General features: G+C 38.0%; 3 protein-coding genes across 7 annotated transcripts; 1 reads left to right on the top strand and 2 right to left on the bottom strand.

The window, feature by feature from the left end:
* Positions 1–101: 101 nt before the first annotated feature.
* Positions 102–6716, top strand: LOC131674909 (ras-related protein Rap-2c-like). 2 transcript variants are annotated; one of them, XM_058953720.1, is made up of 2 exons: positions 102–2350; positions 3550–6716. In XM_058953720.1, exon 2 carries the CDS (start codon positions 3793–3795, stop codon positions 4336–4338), a length of 546 nt encoding a protein of 181 aa, XP_058809703.1. In that variant the 5' UTR covers positions 102–2350; positions 3550–3792; the 3' UTR covers positions 4339–6716. The 2 variants fall into 2 exon arrangements, with proteins under 2 accessions (XP_058809703.1, XP_058809704.1); XM_058953721.1 differs by lacking the exon at positions 102–2350 and adding an exon at positions 2389–2601.
* A 200-nt stretch (positions 6717–6916) lies between these two features.
* On the bottom strand, positions 6917–10750 carry LOC131674907 (uncharacterized). Of its 2 annotated transcripts, XM_058953717.1 has the most exons (5): positions 10588–10725; positions 10474–10522; positions 9517–10161; positions 8393–9453; positions 6917–8324 (listed from the first exon to the last, which is right to left on the bottom strand). In XM_058953717.1, exons 3-5 carry the CDS (start codon positions 10152–10154, stop codon positions 7021–7023), a joined length of 3003 nt encoding a protein of 1000 aa, XP_058809700.1. In that variant the 5' UTR covers positions 10155–10161; positions 10474–10522; positions 10588–10725; the 3' UTR covers positions 6917–7020. The 2 variants fall into 2 exon arrangements, with proteins under 2 accessions (XP_058809700.1, XP_058809699.1); XM_058953716.1 differs by lacking the exon at positions 10474–10522 and having other exon boundaries at positions 10588–10750.
* Positions 10751–11870: 1120 nt separating this feature from the next.
* Positions 11871–16685, bottom strand: LOC131674908 (ribonucleoside-diphosphate reductase subunit M2 B-like). 3 transcript variants are annotated; one of them, XR_009302937.1, is made up of 8 exons: positions 16516–16685; positions 14292–14354; positions 14020–14217; positions 13697–13932; positions 13387–13615; positions 13095–13313; positions 12799–13016; positions 11871–12667 (listed from the first exon to the last, which is right to left on the bottom strand). XR_009302937.1 is itself a non-coding variant. In XM_058953718.1 (7 exons), the coding sequence occupies exons 1-7, from the start codon at positions 16585–16587 to the stop codon at positions 12858–12860; spliced, it is 1176 nt and encodes a 391-aa protein (XP_058809701.1). In that variant the 5' UTR covers positions 16588–16685; the 3' UTR covers positions 11871–12857. The 3 variants fall into 3 exon arrangements, 2 of the variants coding, with proteins under 2 accessions (XP_058809701.1, XP_058809702.1); XM_058953718.1 differs by having other exon boundaries at positions 11871–13016; XM_058953719.1 differs by lacking the exon at positions 16516–16685 and adding an exon at positions 14600–14935 and having other exon boundaries at positions 11871–13016.
* Positions 16686–17280: the final 595 nt, after the last annotated feature.

Here is a 17280-nt window from a genome sequence, read left to right as displayed (position 1 = left end):
CTCAACAGGTTGGCACGCGCGCGCGCGCGGCCGAACCAGGTCGCTTTGCTTCGAGCGGACCGCGGTGGCGCGGCTCTCGTCTCGTCGGAGGCACGTGCTAGCCGCGTCGGATTGGCGATCGTCGTCGCGCGGCGACCATGGGATTTCCGCGCGTGGGCGCGGTATTGTCGACGGCCAAGCGAAGAGAGAGCCGCCGAGGAGTCGCGCTTTATTTACAGTCCGCGCGCGTGGACGCCTTCCGCCGTCGTTTATAACCCATCAACTCGCTCCTCGCGGACGGATTAACCCGAAAATAGCCGCGACAGCGCGAGCTTTTCGAGGGGGCACAATCGGGGAATTCGCTTCGCGGCGAGGCGTAGCGAGGAGAGGGAAAAAGAACGCGATCGTATCGGCCTCGCCGAGGACTTTGACGATCGCCCCGAAAATACAATGCAGCGCGACTCTCTTTCTCACCTTTCTCCGTCGTGTTTCGCACGCTGTCGCGTCGGACGTTAAGATCATTAGTCACGGTACACGGGCTGGCGGCTGGCGAGATAATTACGCACGCGGAGCACACGTCACAACAAACTTGCTCGCAAAATCTGCGTACTTGTTGAGATTGTAGAACAACGCCATAGCAGGTCGTCGGGGGCGCAACGCACACTCTCTCTCTCTCTCTCTCTCGCTCTTTCACTCTTCTTTGGCTGCGAAAAGAACCAGCGAAGCGTCGTCACGCGCGGTTGCGTGTATCTCGGGTGCCTCGGCGCCGCGCACTTCGGACCACGACTGCGCCCCGACGCGCACTAATAATAGCCGGCGGCCAGCTCCGAATTTTCTTGCTCCTCGATCGGCTTTCGCGCAGTCGCGATCGCGCGCGCATTTTTCCGACGACGACGCCACTGCTTTTCTCGGCCGCGCGCGCAGGAGAGGCTACGCCGAACCGACCGACGCCGGTCCAGCCGCGCGTGCCGCTGCTCGCCACCGTCGTTTGCGCGCCTCCGTCCGACGATCGCGCGTCATGGCCGACGGCGCAATCGCGCGAACGCGTCCCTTCGACGCGCTCCGCCGAGCCGATCGAGGCGCGCGAAGCTCTTCCCTCGCGGGTGGAAACGCGTGCGCGCGGCTTTGACAACGGGATTCCGGCCGCCTGCGGCACGAATCGCTGCTCCTCTCCCGGCCGAGGGTTCGGTCGTGCCGCTGCCTGCGCGCAATTGTCGCCTCCGTTCCGCGTTGCTCTCGCGCCCTTTCCTCGTCCCGAGATCGCTGTCATCCCAATATCGCTGATAGAGCCGTTGTCGCGCGCACTCGTCTTGGCAGCGTTCAGCGCATACAGCGCGGAAAAGACGCTCGCAACGGATCATCGAGTGAAAGTTACGACGTAAATCGTTAAACGCGCGAATTCGCCAATGCGGCATAGCCACGTGGAGAAGGGGAGCGAAAAGAAAAACCAGCAGAAAAGACGAGCTCGCATCGGCGTGCACATGCGTCGCAGATGATGATGCACAATGCATCGCGCGAACGTGCTCGCGGCTCGGCGCGCCGTCAAAGCGTTTTTGAGGCCGCGCTCGGCGCAACGCGCGCGTGAAAAGCCACACACGTACACCGACACGTGTCGGCCAAATGCCCTTGTGGAGAAATGCCTGAACATTGTTCTGCTGCGTGTGCCAGGGCGAATCTCGGATCTCGCTTTTCCCACAAAGAAAACGGTAGTGCGCTCGCCTGCCTCGCTGCTGCTGAGTGCGCGCTTGTCTCCCTCTCTCCCTCCCTCTCTCTCTCGCTCTCTGTCTCTCTCTCTTAGCTCTGTCATTCAGGATTTTCGTCAGAGCGAGAAAGAGAGCGAAAAGAGAGAGAGAGAGAGAGAGAGAGAGAGAGAGAGAGAGAGAGAGTGAGAGAGACGGGGCGCTCGAGCCAGCCAGAGCAGAGTAAGCAGCCAGTCAGTCCTGGCCAGTCTCTCTGTATGTCTCGTTGGAGACGGACTCTCGTCAGTGGCTTGTAAAGTAGCAGCGGAGTGTCCGCTCTCTCTCTCTCTCCTCGTGTGTTATGTACATGGTTGTCTGTGAGCGAGTAAGGAGAGTGTTACCAAGTGTCCTGCATTATAACCTAAAACCGTTGCAACACTGCAAGGCTGTGTACCCACGCGTCGCTTATACGAGCTCGATAGAGAAAAGAACGGAGACAGGGCGAGTGTGCAGCAGCAGAGTATTGCACAGAGAAGAGCGAGAGAGAGACAGGAAGGAAGCCGCTGCCACCACCGCCGCCGCCGCAGCAGCAGTAGCAGCAGCAGCGCAAGCGATAAGATGGCGTCGCGCGTGTCGTCGTCGTCGTCGCCAAGCAGGAAGAAGTAACTCCGGCCGTGCGCTCTTTTGATGAGGTGGGCACGTTTTTCTCTTCTCCTTTTAAACGCGACGAGCTACACTTCCTTGCCGCCTGCGTGTGCGTGTGCATCCGCAGTGTGTGAGTGTACTCTGTGACGAGAAGCCACAGCATTCCACGAGTGTGTGTATGTGTATATGTATGCTGTTGTGTGTGTTTCACACCGTGCTCGACGACAACGAGAGACAACTGCGGGCCTGGCGACACAGGCACGTTTTTGTTGAAAAACAAAGGATTAACAATTTATAGGTAGGGATAGATAGACGCATGCAGGCAGGGGGCACGCCCGCACGGGGGAATGCGTTATCTGTGGTTCTCTGCTTCGAGGAGGAGGCGCTGAACTCTCTCTCTTTCTCTCAGCACGCCGGACGTCATCTTTTTTTCTCTTCCTCTCCTCCCGCACGATGTGTTTGTTGTACGTTTGATTGATTGATTGACAGCCGCTCCATGTATCTGGATGTGCGTGTGTGTGCATGTATACGTGCGTGTGTGCGCAAGTGAGTGAGAGAAAAAGAATCGTTTAAACGTTACCTACGTGTGTGATCTAAGTTTACAAACTTGTCGAGTGCGAGTGAGTAACAGTTTGCCGTGTATGGCAGCAAGCACTGATAATGAACTTCGGGATTATTCTAACTAACGAAGTTTTCTTTCGGTGAGAAATCTATCACGAGAGATACGTATAGCAGCGAGGTTCGATTAAGTAGAAATGCGCTGCATGACCTTGATGCTCATCGAAGCGCTTTAATGAACAATCTAGTCAAGCAATCTCCTCTCGAGTAACTTTTACTTTGACGCGCTTGTTTCAATATAACATGTACCTACACTCTGTCGTTATTCCATCCGATTACGAAAACGCGTACCCACACATATATGCACCCACAAACACAACGCCTGTCCCTGTTTATGTATTGTTAGCAATATTGACATTAAGAAGAAAGTTTGAAAACTATAAATTAGTCAAGTGCGTTTTTTTGTTACGCTGATGCATAAAGAAACTTGTGTGATGACTCATGGCAAAAATGAACTCTGTTGTTAGTAAAGTGTCATTCCTAGTAATAATAGCTTCAACATTGATGACCAGCAGGCGTTTCTTGCTTATAAATGTTTTTTTTCCATACTTTACCCTTGTAGAGTCTTTCATTTTTCAATTATTACTCATAACTAATTGCAATAATGAGGAATGCTTGTATTTTACAGGATTCACAGAACAGTGAAAGAGCCATTGAATGATCGGCATTGTGGAGAAGTTGAGAAATCCTAAATAAAAGCAGCACTCGCTAGATGCCTTTGTCATCCAGAAACTGCCAGGCAGGCTATAAATTGTAGCCTTAGTCAAAAGCTGTGTGTCTGTCTAGTGACAGTGGAGCAGCACACATTTCTTTTTGGAATTATCACTAAGTGAGTCAGCTTAACACACTCACACACAAAAAATAAGCAGCCATGAGGGAGTTCAAGGTTGTGGTGCTGGGTTCTGGTGGAGTTGGCAAAAGTGCCCTCACAGTGCAATTTGTCTCGGGCTGCTTCATGGAGAAATACGATCCGACGATCGAGGACTTCTATCGCAAAGAGATCGAGGTGGACAATTCGCCCTGCGTACTCGAGATTCTCGACACCGCCGGCACCGAGCAGTTCGCCAGCATGCGAGACCTCTACATCAAGAATGGCCAAGGCTTTGTCGTTGTCTACAGCTTAACCAATCATCAGACCTTCCAGGACATCAAAGCCATGAAGGAGTTGATAACGCGCGTGAAGGGCACCGAGCGAGTGCCGGTTCTATTGGTGGCCAATAAGCTCGATTTGGAGCACCAGCGCGAGGTTGACACGGCAGAGGGTAACGCCTTGGCGCAGATGTGGGGCTGTCCGTTCGTCGAGGCGTCGGCCAAAAACCGCACCAACGTTAACGAGGTGTTCGCCGAGATCGTGCGCGAGATGAACTTTAGTCCTGAAAAGGAGAAGAAGAGCTACTGTTGCTGCTGCGTGCTCTAATACTTAATGCCCAATCAAACGAGCAAAACGATCGTGACGAACAGAAACTGTCGGATGCGCCGATAGTATTACGTGTAATATTATTGTAATATACATAAAGAGCGTGAGGGATATTGAGAGGAAAGAGAGGGGATCTTGTTTAAAAAGAGAGAATGAGAGTCGACCAAACTACGTTGTTGATGATGATGCGATTGTTATAAACCAAACTCGATGTTAGTGCTCACATGGCCGACTCCCCATCATTTCTCCGCAGAGACGGGACGATACACCTTATTTGGAGAGTACACATGAAATTATTGTCCGTCAATTTATACGCGGAAAAGCATACGCAATTACACATGCACACACATACATACGTAAAATACGACCTTGTATATCTCCTCATATACTAGCAGAGTCGCATATTTTTCTAAAATGCTCGACACGTTTTAACGCGCATATCACACACACGTACAGCAAACACATTCACAGACAGACGTAAACTATTGTAATCGGCCTTTCGGTGTGTAATCTACCTGCGGTATATATTTTTTACAGCGAGCAGCGAGATTGTGAGAGACAGTTGTGTACATAGAGACGAGGGGTTATATATAGATATTATATATTATTACGAGGGAAAAGAAAATAAGTAATAAGAAGATTGTGTCTCGCGATAGAGAGAGGGAGAGAGATAGTTCGAAAGCCATAGACAGCGAGAAAGAGAGTCGGGATTTATCGTAGCGAAAGAGCTAAACGAACGTTGAACCTTTTTTGAGTGTCGAGAGGGTGATGTATATTTTTTTCGGCTCGGCGGCTGGCATGTAACATGTATTGTCAATTTTCTCATAATAAATAGTCTCTCGATCGAATGTCAAGGAAAAGGATTGTATTGTCAATTAAGTGTCTCAGGTCTATAGAATCTTTTTCATGTGACAACAAAAAAACGCAACCAATTTGTAAATTATTGTACAAAACAAAAAATGATTTTTTAGAAACGAAAAAGAAAAGCAATTGCCAGGCCGACAATCTAGTCATGAAAAAACGAAGTAAAAGGAAAATAAATGAAATGTCGGTAGCACGGAAAGACACGATCAGGCTCAACGTATCGCTCGACTCGACGCGTCGCGATTCCCGTAATTTTTGTACGATGTTTAGATTAAATAAGCAAGAGCGCAACAATTTCATTATTGTTTTTCTTTTTATTCTCTGCTACCCTTCTTTCTTTTCTCTTCTTTTTTTGCAACTAATCGTGACACGCAAAGTAAAATAACAAATTATGTATCGAGTGGATGGTGTATATAAGATTGATCGTCGACCAGTTTTAGTCTCTTTTTCTTTTTCCATTTTCTACGACAGACGTATATATATATATATATATATATATATTGAGAGATGTGATGATTCTTGTGCAGGACAACAATCGAACGTTAATATTCATGAATTGCTGTGTAATGTTACTGAGACTTAGTAAATGTTTATTACTCGATATGGCAAGTAGGCGTTACGATCCCGTTTCGTTTTTTTTTTTTCAATTTTTTGTTTTGTCGCTAATTGTATAATCAATCATTTCCACGGCATATATGTACATACACGCAAAAGAATTTGTAAGGTACACGCGAAATAACTGCGTTGTACTCAAAATTTCGTGTGTACCTCGCGTCGTTGATTTGTCATTATTTTCGGTTCAGATTGGTGAAACCTGTATATATATATATATACGCGAGAGTGAGAATAAAAACGTGCGATTTCTTTTTTTACTATACATATGCGCAAATCTGTGTATATTATTGATTTATAAACTCTTTTTAATCGGATATAAAAAAAAAGACATTTTTTTTAGTGAATTTACGATAATGCGATGAGAAAACAAAAAAACGATTACGAAAAAATATGAAATAAACTTGAATAAAAACATGTGAGGTATCATTAAAAACACGAAGGTTGTATAAGTGTCATTTTCTACGATGTTGATCGTGAATTTTTGCGAAAAAAAAAGGAAAATGAAAATAATGAAAAACCGAGATATAGTTAATAATTATTTGTTGATGTGAAGCTCTCTTGTATTTTTTCTAAAGGTGCACGAGAAAGAATCTTTCCACTCGAGTTCTTTTGTACGAATATATTTGCGAGAGAACCCTTTTTATACGTGTCCCGAAACAATGTTTATTCTTTTTTCTTTCTCGATGAAAATATGTCGCACAAAAACAAAGATACTACATAACAATTGTCCGAAAAAAAATGTACAGATACAAAATGAAGCGTGATGAGAGAGCAGCTCAAACTCATTGATAAACATAAGGACAGTCCTGTGCAATAATTGCGTTTTCTTTGAGTATTGTGCCCTGCCTTCATTTGAACATTTGATACAGTGTATTACAGTGAATAATAAACTATTATTATTATAATCATTCGCATTTAACGTTATTCCAATCTATTATTTCTTTTTTAAGCTAGCTTATGGTGTATATTTCAATGTTTGGGAAATTTTCTTTTTGAAAAAAAAAAAGGAAACACTCATGAGGTATTTATAAATAGTTGACATAGTGACTAGTGACAGGAAATATTAATCAAACATTGACTCGTTATTGATAACATTTGTAGAACTTTATTTTATACTTAAATAGATTGTGGCTGTATTCGTGAAAATAAATCTATCAAACTAAGTATAAATATATAAATTAAAAATAGATTTCAGCAATCTTTTTACGTTTCTTCCGGTTTTTTTAAATACTCGGTGAGCTTTTCAATATACTTCTCTTTATGGCTGAGATTTTCATCCATAGACATTGTAACAATGCCGTGTGCCAAATACAGTTTGATACCCAACGGAGAATGGACCCCTTCGTAATTCTTCAATTTGTCATTCTTCGCCGTGCAGCTAAGTGCGAACACTTCGAGAGCTTTGATCTTCGCAGCCAAATCATTCTTCAATTGCGCGTACTTTAAAACGAGCTCGTTGAACGCATCGGAAATGACGGTGAACGGTGCGACGGGTTTGATTATCTCTAAATGTTTGTCAAGACTGTCGCACAATTTTTGATCTAGCTTTTTTTGCGTGTTGATCACACTGGATAAAAATAAGTTGAGACATTGGAGTAGAAAACTCACGCTATCGACCGGAGCAATCATTGGAAATTCCAAACACAACAAGCAAGTCTCGAAAGTCAGTCGAACAATCCAATCACACCGTTCGTGTTTCGAAGTACTCTGCCTTAAAGTGATATTACAGGTGGTGATCATCTCACGAGTATACTCAAGGTAATTTTTCTTTGAGCACTTAGTCATTATAAACCTGAGTAAATCATCGATGACTAGACGCATCGGGTAGTTTATGTTTGTAGGAGAGGGGCATATCATTTTTTTATGGCCGACTGTCATCGAGTCAAAGAGAACTTTGAGCTGGGCTCCTTTCCTGTGAAGCTGGTTGGCAATATCTTTATTGATAATGAAAAAACTTATCGGGGTGCTTATTGTAGAATAATAGTTGACCGGATGGGATTGCGACACGTAATATGTTTCAATCAAATGGTCCATTAAAGATTGAATAATACTAAGACAATCACTAACAATGTACCTCGATATATTTACAGAATTTAATAGCCAAATGCCACGTTCTATTAAAGCATTGTTCAAGATGTAAGCTGTGTTTTTATCGATATTTTGGAGGTGGCAATCAGTGCGCTTTGTACTAGAAGTATCGTCGATTTTCGGTATTTCCGTGACACGATATTTCGTATTGAAATTACTAATGAATTTCTGCAATTCTACGAGGATATAATACAACTGGTATATCGTGCAACGATCGGACAACAAGAAAGGCACGAAAATTTCCCAAATAAATTCCGTGGGACTGCAGAAGGTGTAGAGAGCTTTCATGAAAGAGCCGAACTTGTTGTAATTCCACTCGGCAGCGTCCAAGCAAATGTCTTGTAGAATTCTTAATACCAGAGACACACTAGCTGGCTTGCCCACGTTCTTTTTCGGAGTATAGAAGGGATTTTTCCAAACTATAAAAATCGAAAGTTAGCAAGTGTTTTATTTTTACTTTAACAGAAAAAATTTGAATTGTACTTACTTGGCTTCGCTGTCTCTGAACACTTGTACCTCAACACATCAATCAGTGTATCGTATCTACTTTGTGTCTGAATCTTCATAATTGGTTCTAGAAGCATGAGATCGTCGATGCTTATGGCAACGTCAGGATAGTCTACGTGACCTATTGCCATCTTAACAAGAATCTTCAGCGTGGCTTTCGGTTTTAAACAGAGGAAAAATAAAACGACTCGTAGATTTTTCGAAGCAGAGAGGTTGGGGTTAAGACTAATGAATCGCTCGAAGTTTGTGATATCAATAACGTTCTCGAGGTTGTCGTTATCATTAAACTTCACTATAAATTTCACCGTTATCTCGTAGAGTTCCGTAATATCAAGAAAAATAAGAGCTTTTGATAGACAGAGTAGGCACGTTTGTAGTTTTTCAGGATAAATTTGAGAGACGATCTCATCGCTGAGATACTCGAAAATATGCTCACAATCGTCTTTAGTTAATAAAGAGATGTGACTGTCGACCGAGTCGACTATGGAATCATTCCATTCTTTGTACCTTTTAAAAATGGCGAGTAGATATTCTCTTTTACCTTCTGCAACTCCGTAAGCTAAATCTTCTAGCTGCATGCTCTCGGTGGCGTTTTCTGGTTTGGAAGCTAATTGACCAAGATATTCTATTAAATGGTTGTAATCCTTCAACTCTAGACTTACATGATCTTTTGTATGCTCTATGAATAAGTAAGATTCCAATCCTATTGCTCGTTGTAGAGTCATTCCTGTGTTTTCTTGATCATCGTACTCCATCCAGTCCATGTAAATGTTACAGTCAATCTCTTTGACCTTTTTTGTTAAGAGACTGATTAATTCGCAGTCCATGTTTAAGAAAAGCTTTTGCAACAGTTCATCATTGATTTTATGAAATTCAGCATGGCCAAAAGTCAATTTATATAGTTTCTCCATTTCGACTGGATGTTCAACTTTTTTGATTTTAATGGTAAGGCACAATCGGACCATTTGGATAATAGATTTTAGTAGCCTACCTAGTCGCTTGAACTTTTCTTCTTTGGGTACATCCTCGAACTTGAGAAATCTGTAATAATAGAAATTTACATAAGAAAATTGAAAAACAATTATTGCAGAAGTAGTAATTAACCTTGTATTCATAAACTGCAGAATAAGCTCTACTACATGTGCTGAAAATGTGGAAGCTTTCTGGGTAACATCCTGCACTTGGCATCCTGTATCCCTCAAAATAATAAGTTTCTTATAAGAATTGGGAATAATAGTTGTTAGAAACCTTGCTGCTCTCTCAAAGTCTAGCAGATCAATACATCTTGGCAGAACTTCTAAGATTTCCACACATATATCCAATGGAAAATGTAAAATAGATTCTGCTAAGATGTCTTCAAATTTGCAATACCATACTATCTCAATCAATAAATAAACTGAATAAGGTGGATGCATATCAACTAAATGACCATTTGCTGTATCATCTGCCAATAGAGATTGTGAATTAAATTTAGTATTACAGATGAAATATTTGAAAGCTTTCACGCTTAATTCTGTTTTCTTTAAAAAAGTTCCTTCCATTGGAATACAAAAGCGCTGACAGTTATATTGAACTGTGTTGCATACATTCTCAATATTGCGCTTGTTTTCCACTGTTGAACGTGATGTAATGTGGCACAATTGGTCCTCTTCATTGCAAGAGATTATTTTTAATTGCAAGCTATTGTAAAAATCACCAATCGTACAGTTTTTTTGAGGTTCATCTTCTTCCTTGATACCCATTTTGGCTCTAAATTAAATGCAGAAAAAAGTTAATAACGGAATAAACACATATTTTTTAGAAAATAATATATTATTTATTTATAGTTTATTTGATAGAGCATATCATTTAGGTATCAAAACTTAACATTCGGTATGATAGTATACATAATATACTTTCAAATAAAATGCATAAATTTTCTAAGAAACAATTACATTTCAAGAGACTGTAGTAATAACTTAAATTAATCCAGCATAGTAAGTTTACTAATATCGTGAAACATTCATTAATTAGTGAAGCTTGAGAGTTATCTTGAGTTTTTTCCAGTACTCAATTTATTACCTCTTATTTTCCTAATCAGTCGCCGACGTATTTATCTCATCAGAAGTACCTATCAAATCAAAAGCGCAAAAAATAAACCCTGCAGTTTATAGCACTGGTGTGTCAATTACTCACCTTGCTTGCTTCCTCAAATCCGGCAACAAAAAATACTCTCGAGGATGCGTGCTTGGTACATGGATGGCAGCCTCACTGACCAGCGGCTTGAGCATCACCGTTATCCTCCGGAATTTCTCGAGCCGCACAAGCTTTTTAAACTCACCGGGGTCGAATACTTCAAGGTAGGTCTTTTAGAGGTTATGACATTGCGCAGTTGTAACAGTTGTATTTTGATTTGATTTGACGTTTTGCAGCGGTTCCATTTTTGAATTTCAATCAAAATAAAATAATAGCTCTTCTATCGTTATTACGGAATTTTTACGTTAAAATAATGATTACGTGTTTCAGATTGATCATAAGAATTACGAGAACGATGAGACTTTGAAAAAATTGAGAAATGAGAGAGGATATTCTTACGAAGATGAAATTACCTGCTCCCAAGAATGCTTGCCTAATTATGAAGAAAAGGTATGGATATATAATACTCTAAACTGTCAATGTTGTATATATCAAAATGACTAGTCATTTTTTAATTACAGTTGAAGAATTTTTTTACTGAACATTTGCATACTGATGAGGAGATTCGCTTGGTACTTGATGGATCTGGATATTTTGATGTACGAGATGGAAAAGATCAGTGGATTCGCATCGAAGTTACTGCTGGAGATTTGATTATCATTCCAAGTGGTATTTATCACAGATTTACTCTGGACATTAATGTGAGTTTTCTTAATAATCATGTTAATTGTACAAGTTCATATATTATTTTAGACAATAATAATAATTCTAATTGCATTGAATTATTATTAATGTACAAAATTCATAGCAAAATTATAAAGATACTACTGAAAAATAATTAGAATGTGTATTTTCGTAGAATTTTATAAAAGCCAAGCGCTATTTTGTTGGAGAACCGATTTGGACTCCATATAACAGACCTGTTGATGAGATGGTTTGCAGAAAAGCATACTTGGATCGCTTGAAAAATGGCTTTGGAATTATAATAATCTAATTTTTAATCAATTGTCTTTTTTTGCTTAATCAATTATTCATATTGTTATCTATATGTATAATGTTCTTTATTTTAACTAATGATTAATAAATATCAAGATAACTTATTAATTTTATCATTTTATTTCTTGAAACTAACTAAATAAATAATAAAATAATAAACTCTTACTGAAAATTTTTTATTTCAATTTGTGATATAACTTTTAATTCTTCTAACTGTATAAAAACTAATTGAAGTTTCAATTGAATCTTGAAAGTATAACTTACTTCAATAGAGATATAACAAAATAAATTTTTATAGAAATAATTACTTTATTATCGTATCAATAGCTTATGAAAAATAACAATTTTCTGAAATATCCATTACACAAAGTTTTTTATAAAAGTTTAATGTACCATTAACTGTTATAACAATACACTTGTTTATCAATGCTTATGATGTAATATTATTGGCATTTCGTAGTGTTCGAGATTGAAGATATAAAAATTATAAGATGAATTGTATAATAGCTTAGTGCATGAAAGATAAGTCAAAGCTGAGTAAATGAAAATATCAAATAATATTCAACGAGAATTCGTAATAATCAATCCATTGCTATCGTCATTATAAAGTGCGATTTTTTAAACTCCAAATTATGAAGAGTTTTGTTTAACTGCTGAAATACATTTGATGTAAGATCTTCAGTTACTAAAGAATATAAAATCAAGTTCATTTTATGTACATACTTACAAATTTTTGTTATAAGATTACCGACATCATGTTTTTATAAAATGTACATTTAGCAAGGTATTTAAACTTTACAGTTTCGAATAAAAATGTTTTTTATGCCTCATGCTTATTATTACAGAGTTCCTAAACACTGGTCTACATTATTATTTCTTACTTTTTAGAAATCTTCTAATGATTAGTCACATCTAATTTGAAACCAAGTCAAATGAAACTATGCTTAGGAAATTTGTGATAATGGACATGAACATAAAACCGTCTATTTTGAACGCATTATATGCTCTAAATAATTTTCCATTTGTTTTTATAACTTCTAGTCACAATTTTAGTTAATCTAACTTCTAATAATACACACAAGTTCTGAAATAAGATAAAAATATATAAATGTATGAAGTAAATAAAAAAGTTATATAACGTTAAAATAAGAATGAATAATAATATAGGTGAATATAAACTATTTTACTCAAAATATTAATTTTGAGTTCACTCACAGAAATTACTTGATGTTTTTTAAGTTTAAGTTGTTATTCAATACTTGTTGATTATTATTCTAAAAATCAGCTTCGACCGAAAATACGTGCTCGTTTGTACTCTTTTCTTGCATAACTCCCCACTTTTGATATTCTCCCACTTTCTTTTCGAAGAAGTTCGTTTTGCCCTCCAACGAAATATGTTCCATAAAGTCGAAAGGATTATCAGAATGGTAAACCTGACACAAACATCACAATTAAATCCAAATTCTTAATCTTTAAATATTTTTAATCAAGACATGAAAATTGCGAATTACCTTCGAACAACCTAATTCGGTAAGCAACCTGTCGGCCACAAACTCGATATATTGACACATAAGCGTGCAGTTCATGCCGATCATACTACATGGTAAAGCATCTGTTAAAAATTCTTGCTCTATTGTTACAGCATCCTTGATTATAGAAGTCACTCGTTCCTGGGATGGCTTTTGAACGATATGTTTGAACATTAAGCAGGCGAAATCACAATGTAATCCCTGAAAAGGAAATTAATCGTTGAACCAAATTCTAGATCATTCACATTATCAGTAATAATTTTTTGTTAACTACTTCATCACGAGAGATGAGTTCGTTACTGAAAGTCAGGCCTGGCATAAGACCTCGCTTCTTGAGCCAGAAAATAGCTGCGAAAGATCCACTGAAAAAAATACCCTCAACTGCAGCGAAAGCTACGACTCGTTCAGCGAATGATGCGCTCTTATGGCTGATCCAGTTAAGTGCCCAATTTGCTTTCTTGGCAACACATGGTAAAGTTTCAATAGCATTGAACAGGAAGTCTCTATAAATTGAAAATATCAAATTAAAAAGATTAAAATTAGATGAAAATTTTAATGATTGAAACAACATGACGAATCCATACCTTTGTGTAGGATCACTTATATATGTGTCAATAAGTAGAGAATACATTTCTGAGTGAATGTTCTCAATGGCCACCTGGAAGCCATAGAAACAGCGAGCTTCAGTGATCTGTACTTCCTGGCTAAAACGCTCAACAAGGTTCTCATTGACAATACCATCAGAGGCAGCAAAGAATGCTAAGACATGGGAGATGAAATGCTTTTCATTGTCATTTAGTTTTTTCCAGTGATCTAAGTCCTATAATAAATATGAAAATATCAGATAGTTACGTAAATTTCAAACTTATGTATGCAATTACAAAAATATTATGCTCTGTTGCATTACCTTAGATAGATCAACTTCATCAACAGTCCAAAATGAAGCTTCAGCTTTCTTATACATTTGCCAAATATCTGGCCACTGGATTGGAAAGACAACAAATCGTCTGGGATTTTCTTTCAACAATGGTTCTAATTCAGGATCAAAGATGTCTGCTGAATCTTTGAAGTCAATTTTCTTTGCAGTTTTAGCATTAAGCTCACCCTGTAAAATTAAAATCATTAAGAAAGTTCCAATTTATAATGAAATTCTAATTATCTTTAATATATATTATTTACATTATTCTTAGCTCCATTTTGATAAGTTATTGTTGGAGATAGACACTGCTTTTTGGGAGACAACTGAAATTTAAAAAATAAAACAAATATTAAAACTAATAAAAAATCAAAATAATGTTAACTATAATTGCAATTTAAATAATTACTAAATATCTGTTTATTAATTTGAAACAAAAATTAGTTTTACAACAAAGAAGACTACTAAAATATTTAATATTGCAATGTATATTGTACGTATTAAAAGTAGTATCAGGATGAAAAAAAAAATTGATGACAACTCACAAAACACTTTTATTTCTAATACTTACTGTCCATGGATAGCTCATACTAATTATTTCCTGACAACAACAAAAATCTAACTGCCATCCACACTTTAAAAAAAGTTACTTGGAACATATTTCAGCTGAGGTTAGTATTACACGGAGCAGCGTCTGACTAAATAAATAGCCAGTGGAGTGTTGAAATTGGAAACACTCATTGTTGGATCTGATTACTCTTTCTTGCTATATCAAGACTTGAATTTAATAGCAATAAATGCTATAAAAACAATCACTGATTTAAAGTTTTAAAATTTTTTGAATTCAATATTAATCTAACCAAAATATAAATAAAACATTATTATTGTTGGACTTGAAACTCTAGCCATCAGTTTGATGACACATAAATTATTTCCATGATTTAGAAGCAATGAAATGTTGATTAAAGATCAAAATCAATTTTTTATTTAAAAAATACAACTGTCAAACAATGAGGAATATTTAATATCCCCTACTATTTTGATCAATATATCTATAAATGTGCTTGCAGTATATACAGATATAGCAGTGATTGAACTAACTATATCTATATGTATTTTGATTTACTGTTTTAATGGCTATGCACTTTCTGTTGGGAGTTTAATCAAATGTAAAATTTCAGAGTAGAGTAAAGTAAAACTGTAATTTTGCTGGTACAAGATTATATATATTTTTTTAAATTAAGCAATTTTGTAAACTCAAGTTTTGATAATAACTTGTTTTATTTTTATATGAAAAATGCAATTTAATTAATTAAGCAAGAAAAGGTATTAGTCACTATTGTGGGTTTTAGTAGAAAAATACAAAGCAAAATTGTCATTAACGAGGCAAAAGCTCAATATGTGTAATAGTGTTATTAAGAAATCTAAGTATAGCTTTTCTTATCTCTTCGATATGCTGTGTAAAAGCGCGTAATAATTTCCAATGCAAAATTACGAGAAAACGTCATTGAAATTTGCAAAAAGATTTATTGAGTGATAGAATAAAAAATAATTGTTTATAATACTTTTGCGAATAATTGATTAGTTTAGAAAGGCACGATCTTTATCAATTATTTTTAGAAACATTTTGAATTTTATTATGCTCGAATGTAAGACGTTTATGCGAAAATTTATTTTGTATGTGTTCAATAAAAGAATTCAAACTCGAGCATGATCACGAACGGCTTATCGAATTCCGTTGAAAGAATAGCGTAAAAAAACAGAGCGAAAGCAGCGCAAAAGCGCGGGCGTCAAGAGAGCCGATTCCCGCCTTTCTGACTCAAGAACATTTGCGTGACGATTTTGTAACTTACCGCCTTTATTCAGCGTAGCATTTCGAGCTTCTTTTTTTTTATTTTTGGAGTTTCGAGTACTTTAAGATGCGGAGCTATATCCGTTTGTGTTCATGATTGCCTAATTAGATTACATAATTACCGAAAAAACAATCATCGTCGTCAGATGAGCATAGCACAAGATGATATTGGTTAACGAATAATCATAAAAGAAAAATGGTTATTTGTTTGATTATTATTGTTTAGAAAGATAAGTCTATGTAGATGACCTATGATAATTTCATGCTGATGTTTCAGGTAGGTTATAATCCGTCAATAACAATCACGAGTCATGGTAGATTATTAAGATCAGTATAAATAATACCGTGTTTACATATTTGAACAATAAAATTAATGGAATATGATCTAGCAATATTCTATGTAAATGTCTTACAATAACAAGAAATCTATTGTTACTTCAATTCATATATCAAAAAAATTCTCAATAAAAATAAAATTGATTATTCAATTGGTACACAAATTTTCTTCAACTTATTATTCAATAAACTTTAAGGAAATTCCGGAAGTAATGCGAAAATAGTTCACATCCGTTTGCGCGGCCACTGACCATCGTCCATGACTCGGAAAACTAAATAATCATGAATGAAAAACTTACTCCATTCTTGATCGAGATAGATTCAAAGCTCTGGTAGAGGACGTTTTCTTTGGTGGAAACCTTCAAAGCCATGTCTGTTTAAGTTTTCTTTATACAAACGAAGGATCAAAATCCAGTCTTAAACGCGCGAGCTGCTAACGAGGAATGAAACGCCAAACCAGCTCAAATGTGAGAGGCTCAAGTCCGCACCTGCAAGTCTCCCCCTTCAACTGTTCAAAGATAAATATATGACAGCGAGCCAATCGGCTGCTTCTAGTTTGCCGCCAAAATCGCAGATAGGTGGTTGTTTCGGAGGGTTTTCTTTGAATGAAGATCAAGGGCGACCGTGTAGAGATTGAAGTCTCTTGTTGGGCCTTATGCACGAAGGGAGAGTTTCTTAGAAAATTTGGGATTGAAGTCAAAATCCGGTTGGCGCGCTTTGCCGCCAGTTTGCGCGCCTGTTTTGAAGTCAGCGGACGCGTATGTGACACCGGGAACCGTCAGTTAGAGGATATTTGTTCAGATATTTTGAGACTTACTTTTTGAAAAATGACGAATTTCGCGTTCAAAGTCGAACAGAAAGCTTTCGCTATTAGGATGGCTTGACTTTATTTCAAGATAAATTTGTTCCAAGATAAAAAATTTCAAATTTTCGATCGAAGTGTTGACAAACGTAACGAGTCAACCTACAAACAGGATGAGTTCGGCTAGCCGCGTAATTTAGTGAAAAAAGTGTTGGTGCCTATGTGAGGCTATTATCTCTACGCGACAAACTTTCCGTTTCTC

The sequence above is a fragment of the Phymastichus coffea genome, unplaced genomic scaffold, assembly GCF_024137745.1.
Source record: "Phymastichus coffea isolate CEN01 unplaced genomic scaffold, Cenicafe_Pcof_1.1 PCOF00336, whole genome shotgun sequence".
In the NCBI taxonomy this organism is placed as follows: Eukaryota; Metazoa; Arthropoda; class Insecta; order Hymenoptera; family Eulophidae; genus Phymastichus; species Phymastichus coffea.
Note: the sequence above shows the minus strand (reverse complement) of the source record. Positions and strands in the feature narration are given on the sequence as shown.

Bases quoted from the DNA above. Each gene is read 5' to 3' on its own strand.
- LOC131674907 (XM_058953716.1), bottom strand. From the start codon at position 10,682: ATGCTCAAGCCGCTGGTCAGTGAGGCTGCCATCCATGTACCAAGCACG. The intron at 10,162-10,587 runs GTGAGTAATTGA...CATTTAATTTAG, and splicing joins GATTTGAGGAAGCAAGCAAG to AGCCAAAATGGGTATCAAGG. The intron at 9,454-9,516 runs GTTAATTACTAC...CTATTATTACAG, and splicing joins CTGCAGTTTATGAATACAAG to ATTTCTCAAGTTCGAGGATG.
- LOC131674908 (XM_058953718.1), bottom strand. From the start codon at position 16,587: ATGGCTTTGAAGGTTTCCACCAAAGAAAACGTCCTCTACCAGAGCTTT. The intron at 14,355-16,515 runs GTAAGTTTTTCA...TTTAAATTTCAG, and splicing joins CTATCTCGATCAAGAATGGA to TTGTCTCCCAAAAAGCAGTG. The intron at 13,017-13,094 runs GTAATTCGCAAT...TGTTTGTGTCAG, and splicing joins CCGAATTAGGTTGTTCGAAG to GTTTACCATTCTGATAATCC.
- LOC131674909 (XM_058953720.1), top strand. From the start codon at position 3,793: ATGAGGGAGTTCAAGGTTGTGGTGCTGGGTTCTGGTGGAGTTGGCAAA.